A 23,280-nucleotide genomic window follows, 5' to 3' on the forward strand; every position below is an offset into this window, starting at 1 on the left:
GTTATCATTAAATCCTGTTTCGCCTGCTTTGCAAGAAAAATAACAGGAGACAATGTGATTAGGGCTGAGTATCAATTTCAATTCCTACAACTGCTTCAGTTCCCATTAGTAGTAATACCTACACTTTTTCTGATTTCACTTTTCTAATAGTTTCACAGGCTAATAGTTTTTAAACAGAATAGCACAAACAACATGTATCCCTTTAGAAATCAAACTGTGATACTTCTAAAAGCACATATTCACACCGAGCCACACTAGCACTGTATTAACCCCCAATGTTCCTTTAATGCAACTAGCCCTATAATTATCTACTAGTCACAAACACACTGCAACAGTAAGACTTGTTGATTACACATAGATGATTTATCTACTTTAGGAGCATTTGACTTTTTCTTTAGCGCTCCGAAAAGACACAGAGGCTAATAGTTTTAAACAGAGCACCACAAACAACAACAGGTATTCCTTTAGAAATAAACTTTTCTGGTGTTACTTCTAAAAACTACAGATTCTTAACTAGTCACACTCTGCAACAGTTAGACAGAGTGGGTTACAGTTAGGCCCCCAACAGTCAGCAAAAGAAGTCATAAAACAATAAAAGAGGCTCCCTTTATCAAGAGCATCCCAGCACTCACACATCCCAACTGTAGTTCCATAGTTTTTCCACCTTTTTCATTACAAACAGTTCCTTTATCTTATCTTATCATGTCAGAGGTCAACTGAAACCATGTCCACCTGAACCTCCAAAGGTTTTGCACCTTTTCTTACACCCCACACCTTTATCTGTGCAGGCAGACAATTACACCTCCTACTGACTAACTGTACCTCTATAGTTTCCACCTTTTTTCATTACAAACTGCATTTCTGGATGTATACTAAATGTTTTTCTACGTGTGTGTGTGTATACACATTTTTACAAATTAAATAGAGTAAACAATAAATAAAATATATAAAAATATACAGAGTTGAGACATGTGCAAAACAAGTGGCATTTATATACAGTGTGGAGTGCATAATGTTGAAGTTCCAGTAGTGAAGGTGAGGTGTCTATGAAGTGTCCAGCAGTCTGATGGCCTGGTGGAAGAAGATGTCTCTCAGTCTGCTGGTTGGGGACCGGATGCTGCAGAACCTCCTTCCTGATGGAAGTAGTCTGAACAGTTGATGGCTGGGGGGACTGGAGTCCTTGATGGTCCTCCCCGCTTTCCTCAGGCAGCGCTTCCTGTAGATGTCTTGGAGGGAGGGAAGCTCACCTCCAATTATCCGTTCAGAACACCGCACTACTTGCTGGAGAGCTTTGCAGTTGTAGGCGGTGCTGTTGCCGTACCAGGTGGTGATGCATCCAGTGAGGATGCTCTCAATGGCACAGTGATAGAAGGTCCTGAGGATGCGGGGGCTCATGCCGAATCTTTTCAGTCTCCTGAGAAAGAAGAGGCGCTGCTGCGCCTTCTTCACTGTTTTGTTTATGTGTACTGACCACGTAAGATCCTCAGCCAGATGTACCCCAAGGAACCGGAAGCTGCTCACTCTCTCCACAGCAGCGCCGTTGATGGTGATGGGGGTGTGTACTTCTCTGCACCTCCGGAAGTCCACTATCAACTCCTTTGTCTTTGCGACGTTGAGGGTGAGATGGTTGTCTTGACACCAGTGGGTCAGGGCGCTGACCTCCTCCCTGTAAGCCGTCTCATCACTGTTGGTGATAAGACCCACCACTGTAGTGTCGTCCGCAAACTTCACAATGATGTTGGAGTTGTTAGTGGCTGTGCAGTCGTAGGTGTAGAGTGAGTACAGGAGAGGGCTCAGTACACACCCCTGTGGAGCACCAGTGTTCAGTGTGATGGGGAATGAGGTGATGCTGCCCAGTCTGACCACTTGGCATCTGTCAGACAGGAAGCTAAGGATCCAGCTGCAGAGGGAGCTGCTCAGTCCTAGATCCTGCAGTTTCCTGTCCAGCTTCGAGGGAACGATGGTATTGAATGCTGAGCTGTAATCTACAAACAGCATTCTCACATACGTGTCTCTCTTCTCCAGGTGTGACAGGGCAGTATGTAGTGTCAGGGCTATGGCATCATCAGTGGACCTGTTGTGGCGGTATGCGAACTGTAGAGGGTCCAGTGAGTCGGGTAGTGCAGAGCAGATGAAGTCCCTGACCAGCTTCTCGAAGCATTTGCTTACGATGGGGGTCAGGGCTACAGGTCGCCAGTCGTTCAATGAGGAGATGGTGGAGGATTTGGGTACAGGGACGATGGTGGCCATTTTGAAGCAGGCTGGGACTACAGACAGAGAGAGGGAAAGGTTGAAGATGTGTGTGAACACTCCAGCCAGCTGAGCCGCGCATGACTTGAGGACGCGGCCGGGAATCCCGTCCGGACCAGTAGCTTTGTGCGCGTTCACCTTCCTGAAGCACTTCCGCACATCCTCCTCAGACACAGCGTGCGCACTGACGTCATCCGCGGTGCGCACACTGTCCGGTCTCATGGTGTTCGCTGTGTCGAATCTAGCGTAGAATACGTTTAGATCCTCACACAGAGAGGCCGTGGTCTGCGGTGTGCTGGTTTTCCCTCTAAAGTCTGTGATCGTGTTTAGTCCCTGCCACATACTCCGAGGGTTGTCAAACTGTTGCTCCACCCTGTCCCTGTACTCACATTTGGCTGCTTTGATCGTCTTCCGGAGTTGGTAATGTGCGTGTTTGTAGTCCGATGTGTTCGCGGAGGCAAAAGCAGTGCTCCGTGCCGCCAGTGCCGCGCGAACATCTCCGTTAATCCAGGGTTTTTGATTTGGGAAGGATTTGACTGTTCTGGATGGGACGACATCTTCCACGCATTTCCTGATAAATCCACAGACTGAGTCTGTGTATTCATCAATGTCCCTAGCAGCCACGTGAAACATTTCCCAGTCCGCGTGATCAAAACAGTTCCGCAGCGTAGATTCCGATTGGTCCGTCCAACAGTGCACCGCCCTCCGGGTTGGAGCTTCCCATTTCAGCTTCTGCCTGTAGGCGGGCAGGAGCAGGATGGAGCGGTGATCTGATTGGCCGAATGGGGCGCGGGGGAGGGCTTTGTACGCATCCCGGAAAGAGGTGTAGCAGTGGTCAAGTAGCCGGTCTCCACGAGTGCTAAAATGGATGTGTTGGTGGAGTTTTGGTGAGACTTTCTTCAGGTTTCCCTTATTAAAGTCTCCGGCTGTGATAAACGCTGCCTCTGGGTGTGCGGTTTCCTCACTGCTGATCGCGCTGTACAGTTCCCTGAGTGCTCGGTTAGTGTCGGCTTGTGGGGGAATGTAAACAGCCGTAATAATCACTGCTGTAAATTCCCTCGGTAGCCAGAATGGCCGGCACTTAATCATCAGGTACTCCAGATCCGGTGAGCAGAAGGATTTGACCGGGTGCACGTTCGCATAATCACACCAGCTGTTGTTGATCATGAAACATACACCACCGCCTCTGCTTTTCCCAGTAAGATCCTGTGACCTGTCCGCGCGGTGCACAGAGAACCCCGGTAGTTGTATTGCGGAGTCTGGTACCTTGTCCGATAGCCAGGTTTCTGTGAGGCAGATCACGCAGCAGTCCCGCATCTCTCGCTGGAATGAGATCCGTGCCCGAAGCTCGCACAGCTTGTTTTCCAGAGACTGCACATTAGCCAGTAATAAACTGGTTAATGGTGGTCTGTTAGTGAGTCCGTCTCAGTCGAACCAGAACGCCAGATCAACTCCCTCTGCGTCCCGAGTTTGTTTTGCGAGATCTCGCAAAAGTCCGTCTTAATTTTTTTTCTCCCATGTCCCCTGCGGGGCTCCGTATATTAAACATGTCAAGAAAGAAAGAGTATAAAGAAAAATAGTAAATGTGTCTAATTAAACTCTTCCTGTGAACCTTATATCATCCTTTAATATGTTCGGTGTTACAAACTTGAAGAAGCACAGAAAAGATCATCAGACATTAATCTAATCAGTTTTCAGCCTTCATTCATATTGAAAAGTTGAAATCTTCCCTGCTAGACCCAAGTGCAGCGTTTAACACCGTTGGCCATAACATTTTATTACAGCTATTATTAAATGGAGAGTCCTCTTCACACACTGAGGTTAATTATGAAGCTCCACAGGCTTCTGTGCAAAGACCAGTTCTGCTTACATTATACGTGCTTTAGAAGACATAGCATACATTTTCACTGCTATGCATATGATACCCACTTTTATTGGTTAAACTGCCGGGATGTCTTAGACACATAATGAGCTTTAATTTTCTGCTTCTAAGTTCAGATAAACTGAGGTTATTGTAACGGGGCGTAAAAATCTTAGAAACACTGTGGCTAACACGATCCTTACTCTGGATGGCATTGCCTTAAGCCGCCTGTTGCAGTCATTTGGCACATTATAAGTAAAATTGAAGCACACGATCCCAAAGCACAACATCAACATTTATTTATATACAAAAATGAAAATTCTTTTTACAGAAAAGAATTGTAACTTCACAATATTGCATTAAGATGAGCAGACAGATTTTAATCTCAGCATCGTGCACACAGATTTTTCAGGACACTGGAAGAGTTCCTGCCGTGGATTTAGATGTTAGTGTTGAGTGGATGATCCCATTCTGTGATCTTTGTGTTACTAACACTGATGCTTTTACACTTTAGGACCCTCGAGACCTCTGCTGCTCAGCCGTCCTGATCGCTGCCTCCACTTTAACCAGAGGCTGTAACCTCTGATCATTTCACCTGCACCGACAGTAAAACTCTTCTCCAGAACCAAACGTGCCATAAACCCATCACAGCTTCATCATCAGCTCAGTCTCAGCAACATGCAGACGACCGAGCAGCAGAAACTCTGCAGGGAACGTCTGAAGTCTGTTCTTCAGTTTTCCCAGCTCACTGTTTATTGAACATGAGACAGAAAAATAACTTCACCTTTAATGTGAAACTTTTATCGCCTGTGACATGTTTGCAGGAAGTTTTCATGCTGTGATTTAGTGTCACAGCCATAAATATCACACAAGGTAAAAACTGCAAGTCCCAGCATCCTCTGTGTTTAGGGAGGAGCAGTGAAAGTGAAAGTGTTGATCCTCCGTTCAGAGCAGCAGGAGGAGGAAGGTGGAGCTGAGGCAGGTGAGTGTTAACATGAATATGTTTCTTCTTATGACATAAAATAATTCCACACTGTTCGTGTCTGTGGGTGAAACGTGAGGCCGGTCGGCTCCTCTGAGCGCTGGTTTCCTGTAAGTAGAGAGGAAGTGAGTTTAGCTGAGAGAGCAGGAGGAGAGTGAGAGCTGTGCTGAGGCAGGTGAGTGTTAACACCGCTCTGACATTACTGTGTCTCTGTGGCGGGAACAACAGGCTCCGTCAGTGGAGGCAAAAATAATCAGACTTTGGTTTTTCAAAGGAAACTACTTTATGTTGGGAGAAGCCGCGCGCTCATTGGATAACGACTTGTCAATCTCAAGTTATTAGCCAATGAGCGCGCAGGTTCACAGTAAGACCCGCCCTTATCACGACGTCTTTTAAAACTAAAATGGCGACAGAAACTCGGTGAGTGGAGTTCAGGCTGACTTTATGAAAGTGCGACGTTTGAGCCACTTCCTGTTCTCAGTCCCGGCGTCCTGATCACCGAGGTTTCTGTTGCTCTGATATCTGATATTGATTATATCGGTAAACAGGCTGTAGGCAGAAACATCAGGTCTGATCTGAAAATCCCTTCAGAAACAAACTTTAAGAGTTTTATGTCCGTGTGAGGCCGCACGCTGATTGGATAACCACCTGTCAGTCTCAAGTTATTAGCCAATGAGCGCGCAGATTCACAGTAAGATCTTATCACGTCATTCTTTTAAACTAAAACATTGACAGTAAAACTGTAACGTGTCCTGTGATCTATAAACACTCTGTGATGAATAATCTGAAGTCATTTTGAGCCTGACAGTAGTTTCCTGTCACAGAGCAGAAGCTGCAGGCAGTTTTTGGCACCTTTATATTTAATTTATTCCAAAATAAATCAATAAAGTTAGAAAAGAACTCTCAGTGACATTAAAATCTATTTTTAAAGACAGATGTGACCAAGTGCAACAAATATAAGATGAGATGTTTACAGATATTTGAAGTATTGATCATATGTAGAACACAGAGCAGGTCCAATAACAGAGTCATCCTGCTCACAAACAGCAGTTTGGTTTCATGAGCTCACTTCCTGCAGTGATCCTCAGCTTCTCTCCAAAGGAGCCGTAACATGTGGGCTCCTCACCATGATGATGATCCCAAACACACGGAGTTCCTTCATCCACCTGATCATGTACTTATTAAATAATGTGATGGTTTTGGTGTTTTTTAAAGACTTTGAGCCTCTAAAATAACTGGTTTGGACTTTAGGGCCAAAGCTCCAACATTAGAAAGCCGTCAGTGTGATGCTTCCAGTACAACAGCACCTCTGAGTGTGTGTGTTTACCTCTCAGACTAACTCCACCCTGACATCAAGAAGATGGAGGAAGAGGACGGAGCAGCATCCAGCTGTGTGTCTGTGAGGAGTGACGGAGTTACACAAACACCTCCACCTTACAGTCATGGACCTGCAGCAATAATGTAAGAACACTACTAACTTTATTAGTCATTTCAACATAACCATGACAGAATCATTGATCTGTGATTGGTTCAAACTGTTTGATCTGAGTTTGCTTTTTATTGACTTGTTTTCTTGCTAAGATCTGAACTCTGTAAGTTTAAGTGAAGTCAGTGCAGCAGAATCAGAGAGAAGAGCTGAGAACAAACTGAGTTCATTCAGAGACAGAAAAAACTGGCTGATGATTGGCTGACCTGTCAGCGTTATGAGGCAGACACAATATCACAGAGGGATCAGCTGATCATATGGCTGTCAGAGAGAACTGATCAGTTATTGATGTTTGTGTTTGCAGAGGTCAGAGGTCACAGTCTCCAGCATCCAGCTGTGTGTCTGTGAGGAGTGACTGGTCCAGAGAAATACTTCCTCCAGTCTTCAGTCATGAACCTGCAGCAACAGTGAACTTCAATCATGGAGCTCAGCTGACCATGTAAGAGAGCTGCTGACTCAGAGTTCAAAGGTTGTTTCTATAAATGTTCTGCCAGTGACATCATAAATGATTCCTAATGGTGGTCCGGGTACGATAATGCTAGTATCAATCGTAGTAGTAATGCAATCCAAGGTAATGATTTCTTCACACCAACACAACAGCACAGACGTTAAGGCGGCGAGGCGTGATTGCGGGTGCCGCTCAGGTGCGTCCGCCTCCCCTGCAGCGGCGCTGCAGACCACGCCCCGCCACACACATTAACCAGGTAAAATACATATTTAGGCAGAATTTTGCAAATATCTATTTTTCATCTTTCAGCAGCATAGAGCTTTTTTTCCAATTGTTTTTTTAAAGTCAGGTCAAGGCTCCAAAAGCCCAAAGGAGATATAAGGGTGGCGGCTCACAGCAGTTTTTGTTTGCTACATCATTTTAGTTCAGCTGGGTGTCTTTCCTTTTGTTATATTTCTTTAAGAGTTCAAATGTGTTCATTACATAAATAACATGTAATTTTCTCTGTAGCACTTCATGGATTTCATAAGCAACACACCTTAGTTGTTCACACAAAGCATAAAGGTAAAAAACAGTATATACAGTGTTATCTTCATTCTAGATGTCAAAAAGTATTTGTGGCTCCCAGTGTTTTCTTTTGTGTGGAAACTGGCTCCAAATGGCTCTTTGGGTCCTGAAGGTTGCTGACCCCTGACCTAATGGTATATTTTTTTTAGCTGGATCGTTCTATAAAAACATGAATCAAATCTGAGAAAAGTTTCCACCTGACCTGTTGAATGTTATTGAAGCCAGAAGTTTGCCTTCATACTGTGTTTCTTGCATGCCTTTTGTGGTGTACTAATTGATGTGAAATGAATGCAATGTGGTTGTGTTTGCAGAGGTCAGAGGTCACAGTCTCCAGTATCCAGCTGTGTGTCTGTGAGGAGTGACTGGTCCAAAGACAGACCTGTAAACTTCAGTCATGAACCTGCAGCAACAATGTTCTTCAATCATGGAGCTCAGCTGACCATGTAAGAGAGCTGCTGACTCAGAGTTCAAAGGTTGTTTCTATAAATATGTTCTACCAGTGACATCATAAATGATTCCTAATGGTGGTCCGGGTACGATAATGCTAGTATCAATCGTAGTAGTAATGCAATCCAAGGTAATGATTTCTTCTCTGTTGCTGTGAACGTCTCTGCAGCCGTCTGTACTCTAATCTGAGACAACTATTACTGACAGAAACCATCACATCATCCAGTTTGTGTGTTTGCAGCTGCTTAAAAGATTTTAAACAGAGATTAATCAGTAATTCATGTGATGTGTTTGTGTTTGCAGAGGTCAGAGGTCACAGTCTCCAGCATCCAGCTGTGTGTCTGTGAGGAGTGACTGGTCCAAAGACAAACCTCCAGTCTTCAGTCATGAACCTGCAGCAACAATGTTCTTCAATCATGGAGCTCAGCTGACCATGTAAGAGAGCTGCTGACTCATTTACGGGTGTTTGAAATTCTGTGACCACTTTGTAATTTTAGTTTATATTTTTAAAGTGTTTTTATTTGTAGTTGCCTGTATTTTTATTACACTGTGTGTAACGTGGTGGTTTGTGCTGTTTGGGATTGTTTTGGTGTATTTGTGTCAGAACATCAGATAAATGATTTCATCACATTTTAAAAGAAAGTATCAGGATAATAATCTGAACTGAGTCATCAGAAATAGAAAGATGGTCTCAACAGGCCACTGAGCTGATCTCCAAAGAAATGCAGAAGATTGAAGAGTCCGAGGCTGTTTATTTGTCACAGGCATCGTCATACACGTACAACACAGTGAAATGTGCTGAGCTGCTCCTGTGACTGGACAAAACATTAGAAACAATCATTAAATGAAATAATGAAACATTGTGCAGATGTAATGTTAAAGTGCTTTGTGCCACATTAGCACAGCATGTACTGACAGAGCAGTGCAAGCAGAACAAAGCAAATGAGCAAAGTGATGTAAACAGAGTAACTGAACAGAGTGAGCAGAGTAATATCAGCAGTAATGAAGCAGCAGGATCAGTGTAGCAGCGTGTGACGTCATAATGAATCAGGTATGATCTGAAATATGACAGTGAGACAAGAACATGATGTAAGGTCCTGTTTAAACCCTGATGGTGATGCTATGAGGGGAGCATGTTCTGATTTAGGACTTGGATGGTCTGAGGATAGAAGCTCCTCTCTGTTTGTGTCCTGATGGTGCAGAAGCTTCTGCCTGATTGTAGAAGGAGCTGACGCCAGCATCATCCCAGAGGTGAAGCTCCTCTGTGTGCAGACCTGAGGTCAGATTCCTCCAGGCTGATGTTCAGGATCTACAGAAACGTGTGGTTGTAGTTATTGCTGCACTGTGTGCTGACAGCAGATACTCAGAACAAAGCGCTGCACACGTGTTCTTTACAAACATCTGTACATATCAAATATGGATCATGGCAGTGAATGAACACGTTTCTGTCATTTGTTTCATTGGCTTCTTTTTTCTGCCTGTGTTCATGTGATTAATGTCTAACACATAAACAGGTTTGTAATCAAACATCACATCATCAGGGAGGCATCATGAAACAAAGTTACTGCTGGAGGCTGAACTCAATTTGGTGGCAATGTTCAAAAATATCACTCAGATCATTTCAAAGCTTTTAGTTCTTCTTCTTCACTTCTGTAAAATAATAGAAAGGAAATCAGAACCAAGAAGTTCACTTCCTGATGACTGAACTCTTTCAAAATAAAGCTGAAAGCTCTGAATGTGACACCGCTGCTCCACCACAGTTTTTAGAGGAGGTCAAAGGTCAGTTGAAAGTGATGGATCCCAAACTTCCAGTACATCCAGTGAAGGACATAATCAGCTCTGTGATGAAGGCTTTTACTGTGGAGTTTGTAGGCTGATCACTGTGTTTAATAAGACAGGCAGGAACAGCAAAGGAAACTTGGATTCTGAACTCAAACACAAGTTTCTCCACTTTGACTTTTCTCTGTGACCATCAGAGCTTCTGCACAGTGTCATCAAATCTGGATGTTTGTCACTGACAGTCAATGATTTTAGTGATAAAGAAATGTGTTCACAGAGGGAGGAAGAGGAAGAGGAGTGGTGTCTGTGAGGAGGAGCAGCTGTCCTGCTGTGCTTTGTGTCAGGACGTCCTGAAGGATCCAGTCTCTACCAGCTGTGGACACTGGTTCTGCAGACAGTGCATCTCCTCATACTGGGACCAGTCTGCTTCATCAGGAGACTGGTCCTGTCCCCAGTGTGGAGAAAGATCCAGAAGCAGAGCTGGACTGCAGACAGCCAGTCAGAGCAGCTGTGTACAAAGTAAGACTGAACATCTGTCTGCTGATGGACTCATTTCTGAAAACTGGACTTCTTGTTGTTGTTCAGACATTGAAGAGTTTTCTTTCTGTTTTTCTTTCTTTCAGCAGATGTTGGTCTGCAGGAGGTTTTAGATGAACATAAGATCAGTCTGAGGAGGAGATGTGAACGTGTGACTGAAGGAAGTGATGAAACAGGAAGTAGAACCCTCCTCAACAGGATCTACACTGAGCTCTACATCACAGAGGGACAGAGTGAAGAGGTTCATAGCCAACATGAGGTGAGGCAGCTGGAGACAGCTTCCAAGATGGACGCCCTCCATGACACTCCAATCAGGTGCCAGGACATCTTTAAAGCCTTACCTGACCAACAGAGACCCATCAGAGTGGTTCTGACCAACGGCGTGGCTGGTGTTGGAAAAACCTTCTCAGTGCAGAAGTTCACTCTGGACTGGGCAGAGGGCTTGGAGAACCAACATGTCAGTGTGGTGGTTCTGCTTTCATTCAGGGAGCTGAACCTGATCAGAGAGGAGCAGTACAGTCTTCTGGAGCTGCTCCATGTTTTCCATCCAACACTACAGAAGGTCACAGCAGAGACGCTGGCTGTCTCTCAGCTTTTGTTCATCTTTGACGGCCTGGATGAAAGCAGACTTTCATTGGATTTCACCAACAGGAAGCTGCTGTCTGATGTCACACAGAAGTCATCAGTCAGCCAGCTGCTGACAAACCTCATCCAGGGGAATCTGCTTCCCTCGGCTCTCGTCTGGATAACTTCCCGACCTGCAGCGGCCAATCAGATCCCTCCTACATGTGTTGACAGGCTAACAGAAGTACGAGGCTTCACTGACGCCCAGAAGGAGGAGTACTTCAGGAGGAGATTCAGTGATGAAGAGCTGTCCAGCAGAATCATCTCCCACATGAAGACATCCAGGAGCCTCCACATCATGTGTAGTATCCCAGTCTTCTGCTGGATCACTGCTACAGTTCTGGAGCACATGTTGACTACAGAGCAGAGAGGAGAGCTGCCCAAGACCCTGACTGACATGTACTCACACTTCCTGCTGGTTCAGACAAAGAGGAAGAAGAACAAGTACCACGAGGGACATGAGACGAGTCCACAGGAGCTGACGGAGGCTGACAGGGAAGTTCTTCTGAAGCTGGGGAGGCTGGCGTTTGAACATCTGGAGAAAGGAAACATCATGTTCTACCAAGAAGACCTGGAGCAGTGTGGTCTGGATGTGACAGAGGCCTCGGTGTACTCAGGAGTTTGTACAGAGATCTTCAAAAGAGAGTGTGTGATCTTCCAGAAACCAGTCTACTGCTTTGTTCATCTGAGCATCCAGGAGTTTCTGGCTGCAGTCTACATGTTCCACTGTTTCACCAACAGGAAGTCGGAGGTGCTGAAGGACTTCCTGGGAAGAAAATACAACGAGTCATCTCTGGATGATTTTTTGATGGAAACACTAACAAAATCCTTCAGGAGTAAAAATGGTCGTCTGGACCTGTTTGTTCGCTTCCTTCATGGCCTCTGTCTGGAGTCCAACCAGAGACTCTTAGGAGGTCTGCTGGGTCAGACAGAGAACAGTCCAGAAACCATCCAGAGAGTCATCAAGAACCTGAAGAATAACAAGAAGCTTAAAATCTCTCCTGACAGAAGCATCAACATCTTCCACTGTCTGATGGAGATTAACGACCTCTCATTACACCAGGAGATCCAAGAGTTCCTGAAGTCAGAGAACAGATCAAAGAAGAAACTCACTATGATCCAGTGCTCAGCTCTGGCCTTCATGCTGCAGATGTCAGAGGATGTTCTGGATGAGTTAGACCTGCAGAAGTACAACACATCAGCAGAGGGACGACAGAGACTGATTCCAGCTGTGAGGAACTGCAGAAAGGCTCGGTGAGTCCAAGATTTGTTATTCAGAAATGCAGAAGCTGGAGGATGTTTGGTCATTTGTTCTGACACAAGCTGTTGTGTAATATTTTTGAAAGAGTTTCCAAAACCAAATTTGTGTAAAGTTGGAAATAAACATTTCCAGTTAACTCTGTCAAACGTTTTTTCTGCATCTAAAGAAAATATTGTAGTTTCGATGTTTTTACTGCATGAGTAGTCTATGAAACTAAGTAATCTACGTGTATTTGTTGATGAGTGCCTACCTTTTATGAAACCAGTTTGGTCAGGATGAATTAAGAGGGAGGTTATTTTCTCTAATCTCTTTGAGAGAGCTTTGCAGATTATTTTAAGGTCTACATTTATAAGTGATATTGGACGATAGCTTGAGGGATGTACAGGGTCTTTGCCTGGTTTTAGCAGGAGACTAATGTTTGCAGAATTCATATTTGATGGAAGTCTTCCCTTTTCTTTGATTTCCAACAACGTTCTGTAAAAAACTGGTGCCAGAATCGGCAGAATTTTGGAAGAGTTACGCTGTCAAGAAAGTAATAAATGTCTTTTTTAGACGCGTTTATTTGTGGTGAATATAAAGTTTCATAGAAATCCCTAAAAATGTTGTTCATTCTTTCAGATCATACATTGTGTTCCCAGATCATCTTTAACAGCACATATAGTTGTTTTTTCTTTCTTTATTTTTAACTGGTTAGCTAGAAATCGACCAAATTTGTTACTGTGTTCAAATTTTTGGGGTATTTTGTTCAGTATTTCCTAAGTCCACTCTTTTTTAAAAATATTTAACAAAGTCTTCATCTCCAGTTTTTACTCGGCAGAATGTTCTTCTTATGTATTATTGTTAAAGATCCAGGAGAATGATCGCTGACAGCTGTAAGGTGAATCTCAGTGTCTGAGATGTCACTCTGCAGTGAGCTGCTGACCAAAAAATAATCCAGGCGAGAGTAGGAGTGATGGACATGTGAGAAGAAAGTACAGTCGTGGCCAAAAAGTTTTGAGAATGACACAAATATTAGTTTTCACAAAGTTTGCTGCTAAACTGCTTTTAGATCTTTGTTTCAGTTGTGTCTGTGATGTACTGAAATATAATGACAAGCACTTCATACGTTTCAAAGGCTTTTATTGACAATTACATGACATTTATGCAAACAGTCAGTATTTGCAGTGTTGGCCCTTCTTTTTCAGGACCTCTGCAATTCGACTGGGCGTGCTCTCAGTCAAATCTTGACTGACAGCAACCCATTCTGTCATAATCACTTCTTGGAGTTTATCAGAATTAGTGGGTTTTTTTTCCTCCACCCGCCTCTTGAGGATTGACCACAAATTCTCAACTGGATTAAGATCTGGGGACCTGGTCCCCGAGCCAGTTATCACTTTTGCCTTATGGCACGGTGCTGTGGAACGCCAGGACTGCCATAGTGAATTAATTAAATACACCATTAAATAATTAATTAAATGTGGCAATAATTAATTACAATTGGAAATAATTAACTAAATAAATATTTATGACACATTTAATTAATTATTGACAATTTTAATTAGTTATTTAATGATGTATTTATTTAATTCATTTTGGCACTTTTGTCCCCTTCATGTCTCAACTTGAAATCATTTTATCTGTCAGCCTCACCCATCAAACTAAGTGCATCATGCTAACTGCAGCTTCTCTAGCATTTGATTGGTTGCCGTGCAAAGTAAGTCAAGACAGGTCGATCCTAGATAATCGATTGCTTGTGTGGCCTTGGGGCAGCCAGGTATCCCAGAATGCATTTCAAATCACCGTCAGCAATGGTGGTGTAAAGTTATAAAATATCCTGTTTTTCTGTCACCAACTACACTTTTAACAGTGTTTTAGCCGCGAATGTCGCAGCGTAATCTTCACATGTCTGGTCAGGTTGTCAACATAGAACGTGTTTGCAAAAGTGCTCAGATGTTTTCAGAGTTTTCACTCGCTCTGCTAACAGTCAGCTGACAGAGTGCACTGAGCTCACAGCCCCGGTGTTCCAGCTTAACTGTTTTTTTGGGGGGGGTTACGTTACCCAGTTTGTTTACATATTCCACTGTCCGTGTTCCACATGTTGCATTTGCAGATTCTCATTTTCACTGTCTTTTTCCGCCTTGTGTCTCTGTGCTTCTGTAACATAAAGAACGAGCTGACGTGTTTCTCAGGACACCAGCGATCAGCTCAACAGGCCCTCAGTTTACCTGCATGCATCCTCCTCCTCACCTGTCAGCTGTTTAGCTGCGATATAACGCAATGTCACATTTTTCTGCACAAGATAAGTAAATATAGTTTTTTCCCGAGCGCAGAGCTGCTGAAGCTTGTTTCCCTACAGAGCACTTTATAGGCGAACCAGCTTCATCAGCAGCTGATGTCCAATCACACAGCTTTGAAACCTCACCTGAGTTTTAGCTCTCAGTGGTTAAACGCTGGACTTAATTCACTCAGGTTCTGTCTGTCGGGTCACGTTTACTTCGCTGTTTTATTTACAACTGAGCAAATCGGTTTGGCTGAGGTTAAACTGCATGTCTCCAAAAGTTGATTCTGTTCATCTGGACGTAGCGTTTTGTTTCGTCATCATCAGGTGACTTCTTCAGTCTCAGCTGACTGCAGGTTTCAATCTTATAAACAGTACATTTGCATAATGACTGAAACCAGCCCACTGAAGGAACAATGGGCTGGGAGGTCAGTTCATTAATCAGAATTATGCAAACTGTCACAGCCATTGATCAACAACCACTGATCAATGTCCATGAGTCCCATTCACAGAGAGTTGGGGAACGGCTGCAATCACAGCATGTAAGATGGTGACAGATGTACCCTTAGGCTCCTCCTCGATTCAGAGATGGTCTTTCCCTTTTCACTTACTTACCTGGATGATTGAGAATGCATCAAGACGTCATAACTTCATAGTTTTACTGAAGTTTAATGGTTCACTGTGTTAGACTGAACCGTTCGCTTTTCTTTATCTGGTGTGTTTTGGATTTAACAGTGAATTTTGAGATTAAACTGACTTTTAAAATGTTTTTATACAAAGAGGAAAGAGACGGCGCATTTCCACCGAGAGGAGCAGAGCTTGCAACAGCGTGTTCAGACTGCAACCTGGGCAGAAATATTACATCATCTGGTTTTTAATAGTTATTCAACTGTATTCTAAGCACCAGCGATCTGTTAGAATTTTTAGAGTTTACTTAACTAAAAATAAACGAGGTTAACATATAATTTGTGTGATTGTTTTTGTTTGTTTGTGTGTGTTTCGGTCATGTTATGTTTACCTGTCAAAGGCTTGTTAAAAACTATGAAACACATCGTGCAGACTTCTGGATGTTAGAAGAAAACTAATACTGCTCATGAATGAGACTAAAGGCAGGAAGGTGTCCTGTAAAACTAAACATGTTAATAGGACCTCCCTATTTATATCATAGTTTATGATATAGCACGTGTATTTCAGTAATAGCCTGCTGATTTCAGTGTAGTGGTGAACAGTCACACAGCTCCGTGGGTGTTATCTGTGAGACTGCTTAACTATAATTTATCCAAGTTAACGTCAGTTAACCATTCAGACAGTTCTGTTGCAATGACAAACCTCATGTCGCCGGTAGGTTTCCGCTGTGCCAGCTGTTTACATTACAGCTGCTTATGCAGTAACCATGGTAACCACGGACTCCAGGTCAGACAACAATTTTACATATACGATCTTAAAACAGGACACAGCCACTGTACGTGCTGGCCTCATATCAAATGTGAACGCAGACTGAGTCTATGTTTGACGTTTGTTTATATCTAATCTTCCTCTCAAACATTTAAACAGCAGCGAGTCTGCAGCTGAGGGAACACAAACTCAAACTGTCGGAACAGGTTTGATCGTTTTGTGTATGATTTATGATTTATTAAACGTATAAATGTTATTCTAATCTGCTGCTGAGTCTCTTACGCTGATGAAAATGCAGAAAACACAGATCACGGACACCTGTTCAACCAATCACATTCATTCCACTTTGATCTGCGACAAACAGACGGTTCATCTCTGTTACAGTGTTGCGTTAGACTGCTATATTTTTTGTTCTTTATGCTGTAGATTTTCACGTCTCTGGAATAGTTGGCAGTAAAAAGGATGATTTTCTGTAAAATCATATTGATATGAGCCGTGACATATTCGTAGATGACAGTTAGATTAGTCAGCTGGGAAACTCTGGGTTAACTCAGAGAGCTGAAGATATCGTGGACATGCTGACCTCGCTCCGTGGTGTACAGGGCCGTTTACCCTCATGATTAATATTCACAATAAAAATATTAGCCGAACATCATGAAGTCTGTATGTGTGTCATAGTGTCGAACAACCTTTGTACAGTTAAAGCCAGCAGTTACTACATGAAACACCAACGTTATCTCTTTTATGCGTTTATACGCAGGTCACGCTGATTACTGAACAAAAACCCAAAGATCAGATGTTAATCGGATTTATTTGCTCTCTCTCCTCCTTAAACATGTTTTTATGTTAGTTATAATTCAGAATTGGCGACTGAAACACGCAGGACACATACGAACATCAGGAAATAAAAACCTGATAAATATAACCTCAGTAAATGAAGTCCGTGTATTGCGGGGGTTATGGCAGCTGAAATCAAATCACTTTGACTGTCACATCACATGTGCAGGTACACTGGTACAGTACATGCGAGTGAAATTCTTGTGTGCGAGCTTCACAAGCAACAGAGGTGTGCAAAAATACAATAACATAAGAACAAGCAAAATAGAAGAACGGCTAAATCTGAGAGTTATATGGAAATTAAATAGAGTAAACAATAAAATAAAATATACAGAGGTTGGTAGTTGGACATGTGCAAAACAAGTGGCATTTATATACAGTGTGGAGTGCATAATGTTGAAGTTCCAGTAGTGAAGGTGAGGTGTCTATGAAGTGTCCAGCAGTCTGATGGCCTGGTGGAAAAAGCTGTCTCTCAGTCTGCTGGTTGGGGACCGGATGCTGCAGAACCTCCTTCCTGATGGAAGTAGTCTGAACAGTTGATGGCTGGGGGGACTGGAGTCCTTGATGATCCTCCCCGCTTTCCTCAGGCAGCGCTTCCTGTAGATGTCCTGTAGGGAGGGAAGCTCACCTCCAATTATCCTAATTACATTTGGCCCGCGAAACCATTCCAAATTACCAAATTACTATTGTTATACAACATAACGTGAGACATTTGTTGTTTTTATGTTCAGTCTCAACTGTTACGAAGTTGATGTGCAGTTAATAAGTGCAATAAATATTTATACTGGAAAAGAAAACCGTGAGAGAATCGTGATCTCAATTCTAAGCCAAAAAATCGTGATTCTCATTTTATGCAAAATCGTGCAGCCCTAGTACTGACCACGTAAGATCGTCAGCCAGATGTACACCAAGGAAGCTGAAGCTGCTCACTCTCCACAGCAGCGCCGTTGATGGTGATGGGGGTGTGTACTTCTCTGCACCTCCGGAAGTCCACTATCACCTCCTTTGTCTTTGCGACGTTGAGGGTGAGATGGTTGGCTTGACACCAGTGGGTCAGGGCGCTGACCTCCTCCCTGTAAGCCGTCTCATCACCGTTGGTGGTAAGACCCACCACTGTAGTGTCGTCCGCAAACTGTACTCCGCCCTCTCCTGTGAGTACAGGAGAGGGCTCAGTACACACCCCTGTGGAGCACCAGTGTTCAGTGTGAGGGGGGATGAGGTGATGCTGCCCAGTCTGACCACTTGGCATCTGTCAGACAGGAAGTTAAGAATCCAGCTGCAAAGGGAGCTGCTCAGTCCTAGATCCTGCAGTTTCCTGTCCAGCTTCGAGGGAACGATGGTATTGAATACTGAGCTGTAATCTACAAACAGCATTCTCACATACAGTGGGGCAAAAAAGTATTTAGTCAGCCACCGATTGTGCAAGTTCCCCCACCTAAAATGATGACAGAGGTCAGTAATTTGCACCAGAGGTACACTTCAACTGTGAGAGACAGAATGTGAAAAAAAAATCCATGAATCCACATGGTAGGATTTGTAAAGAATTTATTGGTAAATCAGGGTGGAAAATAAGTATTTGGTCAATAACAAAAATACAACTCAATACTTTGTAACATAACCTTTGTTGGCAATAACAGAGGTCAAACGTTTACTATAGGTCTTTACCAGGTTTGCACACACAGTAGCTGGTATTTTGGCCCAGTCCTCCATGCAGATCTTCTCGAGAGCAGTGATGTTTTGGGGCTGTCGCCGAACAACACGGACTTTCAACTCCCGCCACAGATTTTCTATGGGGTTGAGGTCTGGAGACTGGCTAGGCCACTCCAGGACTTTCAAATGCTTCTTACGGAGCCACTCCTTTGTTGCCCGGGCGATGTGTTTTGGATCATTGTCATGTTGGAAGACCCAGCCTCGTTTCATCTTCAAAGTTCTCACTGATGGAAGGAGGTTTTGGCTCAAAATCTCACGATACATGGCCCCATTCATTCTGTCCTTAACACGGATCAGTCGTCCTGTCCCCTTGGCAGAAAAACAGCCCCATAGCATGATGTTTCCACCCCCATGCTTCACAGTAGGTATGGTGTTCTTGGGATGCAACTCAGTATTCTTCGTCCTCCAAACACGACGAGTTGAGTTTATACCAAAAAGTTCTACTTTGGTTTCATCTGACCACATGACATTCTCCCAATCCTCTGCTGTATCATCCATGTGCTCTCTGGGAAACTTCAGACGGGCCTGGACATGCACTGGCTTCAGCAGCGGAACACGTCTGGCACTGCGGGATTTGATTCCCTGCCGTTGTAGTGTGTTACTGATGGTGACCTTTGTTACTTTGGTCCCAGCTCTCTGCAGGTCATTCACCAGGTCCCCCCGTGTGGTTCTGGGATCTTTGCTCACCGTTCTCATGATCATTTTGACCCCACGGGATGAGATCTTGCATGGAGCCCCAGATCAGGGGAGATTATCAGTGGTCTTGTATGTCTTCCATTTTCTGATGATTGCTCCCACAGTTGATTTTTTCACACCAAGCTGCTTGCCTATTGTAGATTCACTCTTCCCAGTCTGGTGCAGGTCTACAATACTTTTCCTGGTGTCCTTCGAAAGCTCTTTGGTCTTGGCCATGGCAGAGTTTGGAGTCTGACTGTTTGAGGCTGTGGACAGGTGTCTTTTATACAGATGATGAGTTCAAACAGGTGCCATTCATACAGGTAACGAGTGGGGGACAGAAAAGCTTCTTACAGAAGACGTTACAGGTCTGTGAGAGCCAGAGATTTTCCATGTTTGAGGTGACCAAATACTTATTTTCCACCCTGATTTACGAATAAATTCTTTACAAATCCTACCATGTGGATTCATGGATTTTTTTTTTCACATTCTGTCTCTCACAGTTGAAGTGTACCTCTGGTGCAAATTACTGACCTCTGTCATCATTTTAAGTGGGGGAACTTGCACAATCGGTGGCTGACTAAATACTTTTTTGCCCCACTGTACGTGTCTCTCTTCTCCAGGTGTGACAGGGCAGGCCGGGTCCTCAGGAGGATGCAGCCTATGAAAGTACTCACTGGCTGTATCACAATTCAGGGTCTGAAGCCTTAACGGTCCTCAAGGGCCGCGTACTCAAAGACCGCAAAGGACGGAAGTGCGAGGCTTTTGAAATGGGACGGCAGGAGCAGGAACATGAATAATGACAATAGATGTTTGTGTGAAAGTGCTGGAAGCAAATGAGTGTGTGATGTTCTTTCAGTGTTGCACTTTGTAGACGCTCCCTGAGCACTGGTCTCACAGGCAGCTGCACATAGAGACCAGTGTTGTTAGTCCAGGTCAGAAGATGACTTGTTGGAATGAAAATGAGCTTGTAGTTTGTCTGCTTTAATAATGTGACTGGAAAAAGGTGTTGGACTTCAAATATGTCCATTTCTGTCACACTTCACCTTTAAAAGTGAAGCCATGTGGTTCCTGGAAGGAAAAACACGACTTTTTCAAGTCTTTGTCCTGTTTTTATGAGAAATGTACGACTTTAATGTGAAACATTCAGAGTTTTTTCTCTTGTTGTGTTTGTTTGAAGCTGCTTCCTGTTGGCTTCAGCTGTTTGGAGTTTCTATTTTCTAAACTTCTACATTCTGAACCTTCTTCAGCTCTGAACAGATGATGAAACACTGAATGATTTCAAGCTCTTTCTCTAATAAACTTACATCTTTCATTCTTTATACAGTGTCTGTGGTTTGTCAGATATTGGCCTTGATTATCTGGCAGCAGCACTGAAGTCCAACCCCTCGTATCCCACAGAGGTGGACCTGAGTGGAACCTACAGCAACCTGAAGGATACAGGAGTGAAGCATCTGTGTGGTTTCCTGGAGAATCCACGATGTCGATTTGAAACTCTGAGGTCAGTCAGCATGTTTTAGTTGTGCTGAGATGAATATGATGTGAAAGTTGTGCTGACACTAAACTGCAGACATCAGGCTGATATTATACTGATCCACACTGAGGATCTTCATGGTAAAGTCTGTTTTCTTCTTCTCTGGTTTAGTCCATTGACTGCAGCAGAACAATGTTCACATTTCAAACAGTGATACTCAACGTATGGCCCGTGGCCCACACGCGGCCTGCCCACCTTTCCTGATTCAGAGAGAGGGGACCCTGATTAACTGTGTAGCTTCTTCCTCACAGTTCTAAGTATCAGACACAACAATGAATAATCCACAGCTGACTGTCTTTAGCAGGTCAAAGGTCACGGCACACAGCAGACAGTCAGAAATATTCTAACTCTGATCATTTATCAGTTGTGACACTGTGAGACTTGATCAGAGGTGTGATCATCACAGCAGAGGCCTTTGTGTCAAAGTCACTGAGGATCAAACAGAAACACATGAAGCAGATTTTCCTCTTCTGGCTTTTTATAGCAGATAACCTTCAAAATATTCTGCAGTCGATCAAAAACTGAAGCAAACCATGAAGCAACATGTGAACATGAGCTGATGCTGCTGAAGTGAAGCAAAGTTACAGAGGTTTGATTACAGACACAGCTGAGAGTTTGTAATCTGTCATCATTTTAAAAAGTTTCCATGGAACAGCAGAAATGAGGCTTTACTGTCAGAGGCCGACAGCACTGAACACAACAGCAGACTGGTGGCTAATAAACAGTGAATGATGCAGAAACAGATGTTTGAAGCTGTTCTTGGAGTACACTGAGAGAGAGAGAGCTGTGCAGGCAGGAACAGCCAAAGTCAGAGAGAATTCATGAGCATATTGATCAAACGTGAAGCAGAGTTTGGATCTTCTTTTGCTGCTGCTTCACTCAGTTTTGGTTGGAGACAGATGAAACCTGCAGCTTCAGGATCTGTGAGCTGTCCACTTTCAGCCCCGACGGCATTTTCTAAACTTCTACATTCTGAACCTTCTTCAGCTCTGAACAGATGATGAAACACTGAATGATTTCAAGCACTTTGTCTAATAAACTTACATCTTTCATTCTTTATACAGATTGAAGAGCTGTGGTTTGTCAGAGATCAGCTGTGATTATCTGGCAGCAGCACTGAAGTCCAACCCCTCCCATCTGAGAGAGCTGGAGCTGTATGGAAACAACCTGAAGGATCCAGATGTGAAGCAGCTGTCTGATCTTCAGAAGAGTCCAGACTACAGACTGGAGACTCTGAGGTCAGTAGAGTGATGGAGTGAGTGGGTGGTGCTGTCAGCAGTATTGTACTAAACACAGTCAGTATGAAACAAAGATCCAGTGTTTCCTGTAAAGCTGCAGCTTCTCAGTGAAGCTGTGAGAGGAGAACGGTGACAGGCTTCAGGATTGGACACAAACACTTCCTGTTTCTCACCTTTATGGTCACCATAGTAACGGCTGACACGCTCTGATCAAACACTGTCAACAGCCAATCAGCTCTCTGAACAAAGCAGCACGCAGACCAATGACTGCATTGATTTCCAAGTTTAAAGCAGTGAAGAACACAGTCTGTAGGTGAGGAAGAATTTAGTGAGAGCAGATGTTTGGATGGAATTCCTCCAGTTAACAGCTGGAACCGCCCATCTGGATTGTTGGGCTTGTTGTTGGGGTTCCTACAGAGCTCAGAGTGGACACACCAAGGTTCTTCTAATGAATGAAAGTCCAAACTCAAACTAGGAGGGAAAAACATTTTCAGCAACTTCAATAAAAATCCAAAGATTAGAAAAAGTGAAGCAACAATGAGTCCTAGTACAGTCCCAGCACTGACGTCCCTGCTGCTCTTTATACTGGATGTGCTGCATCACTGACTGACAGCTGATGAAGAGTCTCTGGAAACACTCGTTTATCTCCTCTGCTCTTCCTCCTTCTCTCTGCAGGTGGAGGTGATGATGGTAAACAGGACGGTGTGTGTGCTGAGAGAGGAGCAGCTGTGTCCTGATGATCCAGAGAGGTTGAAGCAGCAGCAGCTTGTGTGTAGAGACGCTCTGACTGGGCCATGTTACTGGGAGGTGGAGAGGAGAGCTTCATCCAGCAGTGACTGACAGAGGAATGAAGTGCAGATGACTGTCAGTGCTGCAGAGTGAACTGCTCTGAGAACAGCTCCACTGTCAGACACAATGTAGAGTCCAGCATCAGCCCTGTGTGTCCCTCTGGATCTGACAGAGGATCATCAGTGTATCTGGACTGCTCTGCTGCTGCTCTGTCCTTCTACAGTCTCTGCACAGTCTCTGTCTCACTCTGGAAAGATTTTACAACTTGTTGTAATTACAGAACGTTAATATAATATTCAAACATGTGATCTTCTCTTTATTTCTGAATCTTTACCAAATAAAGAAAAACCAAACTAACAAACAGAAGCTGTCGTGTCCTTTTTCACCACATCTGTGAATCTTTTCTGTGTTTTTCCTCTTTTCCTCCTTCCTGCAGCTCCATCTTCATCATTCTGTGTCCAGTATATGTGAACACGTCCAAAGCATCTGAGCCTCATGTTACCCGTTTGTGTGAGTTACGCCTGTCGTTGTGTTGTGGTGTATAAATAAGGGGCAGGAGACAGCGCTGGATCTCTGAGTTCTTTACTCTCAATTTCTGCAACA

At 43.8% G+C, this 23,280-nt stretch overlaps 2 protein-coding genes across 2 annotated transcripts in view; both read left to right on the forward strand.

Annotated features, from left to right (window-relative positions):
* Nucleotides 1–23,280, forward strand: part of LOC113017716 (NACHT, LRR and PYD domains-containing protein 12-like) — a 1,242,929-nt gene that overhangs the window by 1,127,703 nt on the left and 91,946 nt on the right. The gene's annotated exons all lie outside the window — the stretch shown is intronic.
* Nucleotides 7,868–23,038, forward strand: LOC113016965 (protein NLRC3-like). The gene is made up of 6 exons (XM_080297059.1): nucleotides 7,868–8,037; nucleotides 10,059–10,339; nucleotides 10,444–12,235; nucleotides 20,444–20,612; nucleotides 21,716–21,888; nucleotides 22,564–23,038. The coding sequence occupies exons 1-6, from the start codon at nucleotides 7,883–7,885 to the stop codon at nucleotides 22,571–22,573; spliced, it is 2,580 nt and encodes an 859-aa protein (XP_080153185.1). The 5' UTR covers nucleotides 7,868–7,882; the 3' UTR covers nucleotides 22,574–23,038.

This window comes from Astatotilapia calliptera, chromosome 23, assembly GCF_964374335.1.
Source record: "Astatotilapia calliptera chromosome 23, fAstCal68.1, whole genome shotgun sequence".
NCBI classification, from domain to species: Eukaryota; Metazoa; Chordata; class Actinopteri; order Cichliformes; family Cichlidae; genus Astatotilapia; species Astatotilapia calliptera.

Excerpts from the sequence above, each read along its gene's own strand:
- LOC113016965 (XM_080297059.1), top strand. The coding sequence starts at position 7,883 with ATGCAATGTGGTTGTGTTTGCAGAGGTCAGAGGTCACAGTCTCCAGTA. Across the intron at positions 10,340-10,443 it reads TCAGAGCAGCTGTGTACAAA|CAGATGTTGGTCTGCAGGAG; the intron begins GTAAGACTGAAC and ends TCTTTCTTTCAG. Across the intron at positions 20,613-21,715 it reads CACGATGTCGATTTGAAACT|TTGAAGAGCTGTGGTTTGTC; the intron begins CTGAGGTCAGTC and ends TCTTTATACAGA.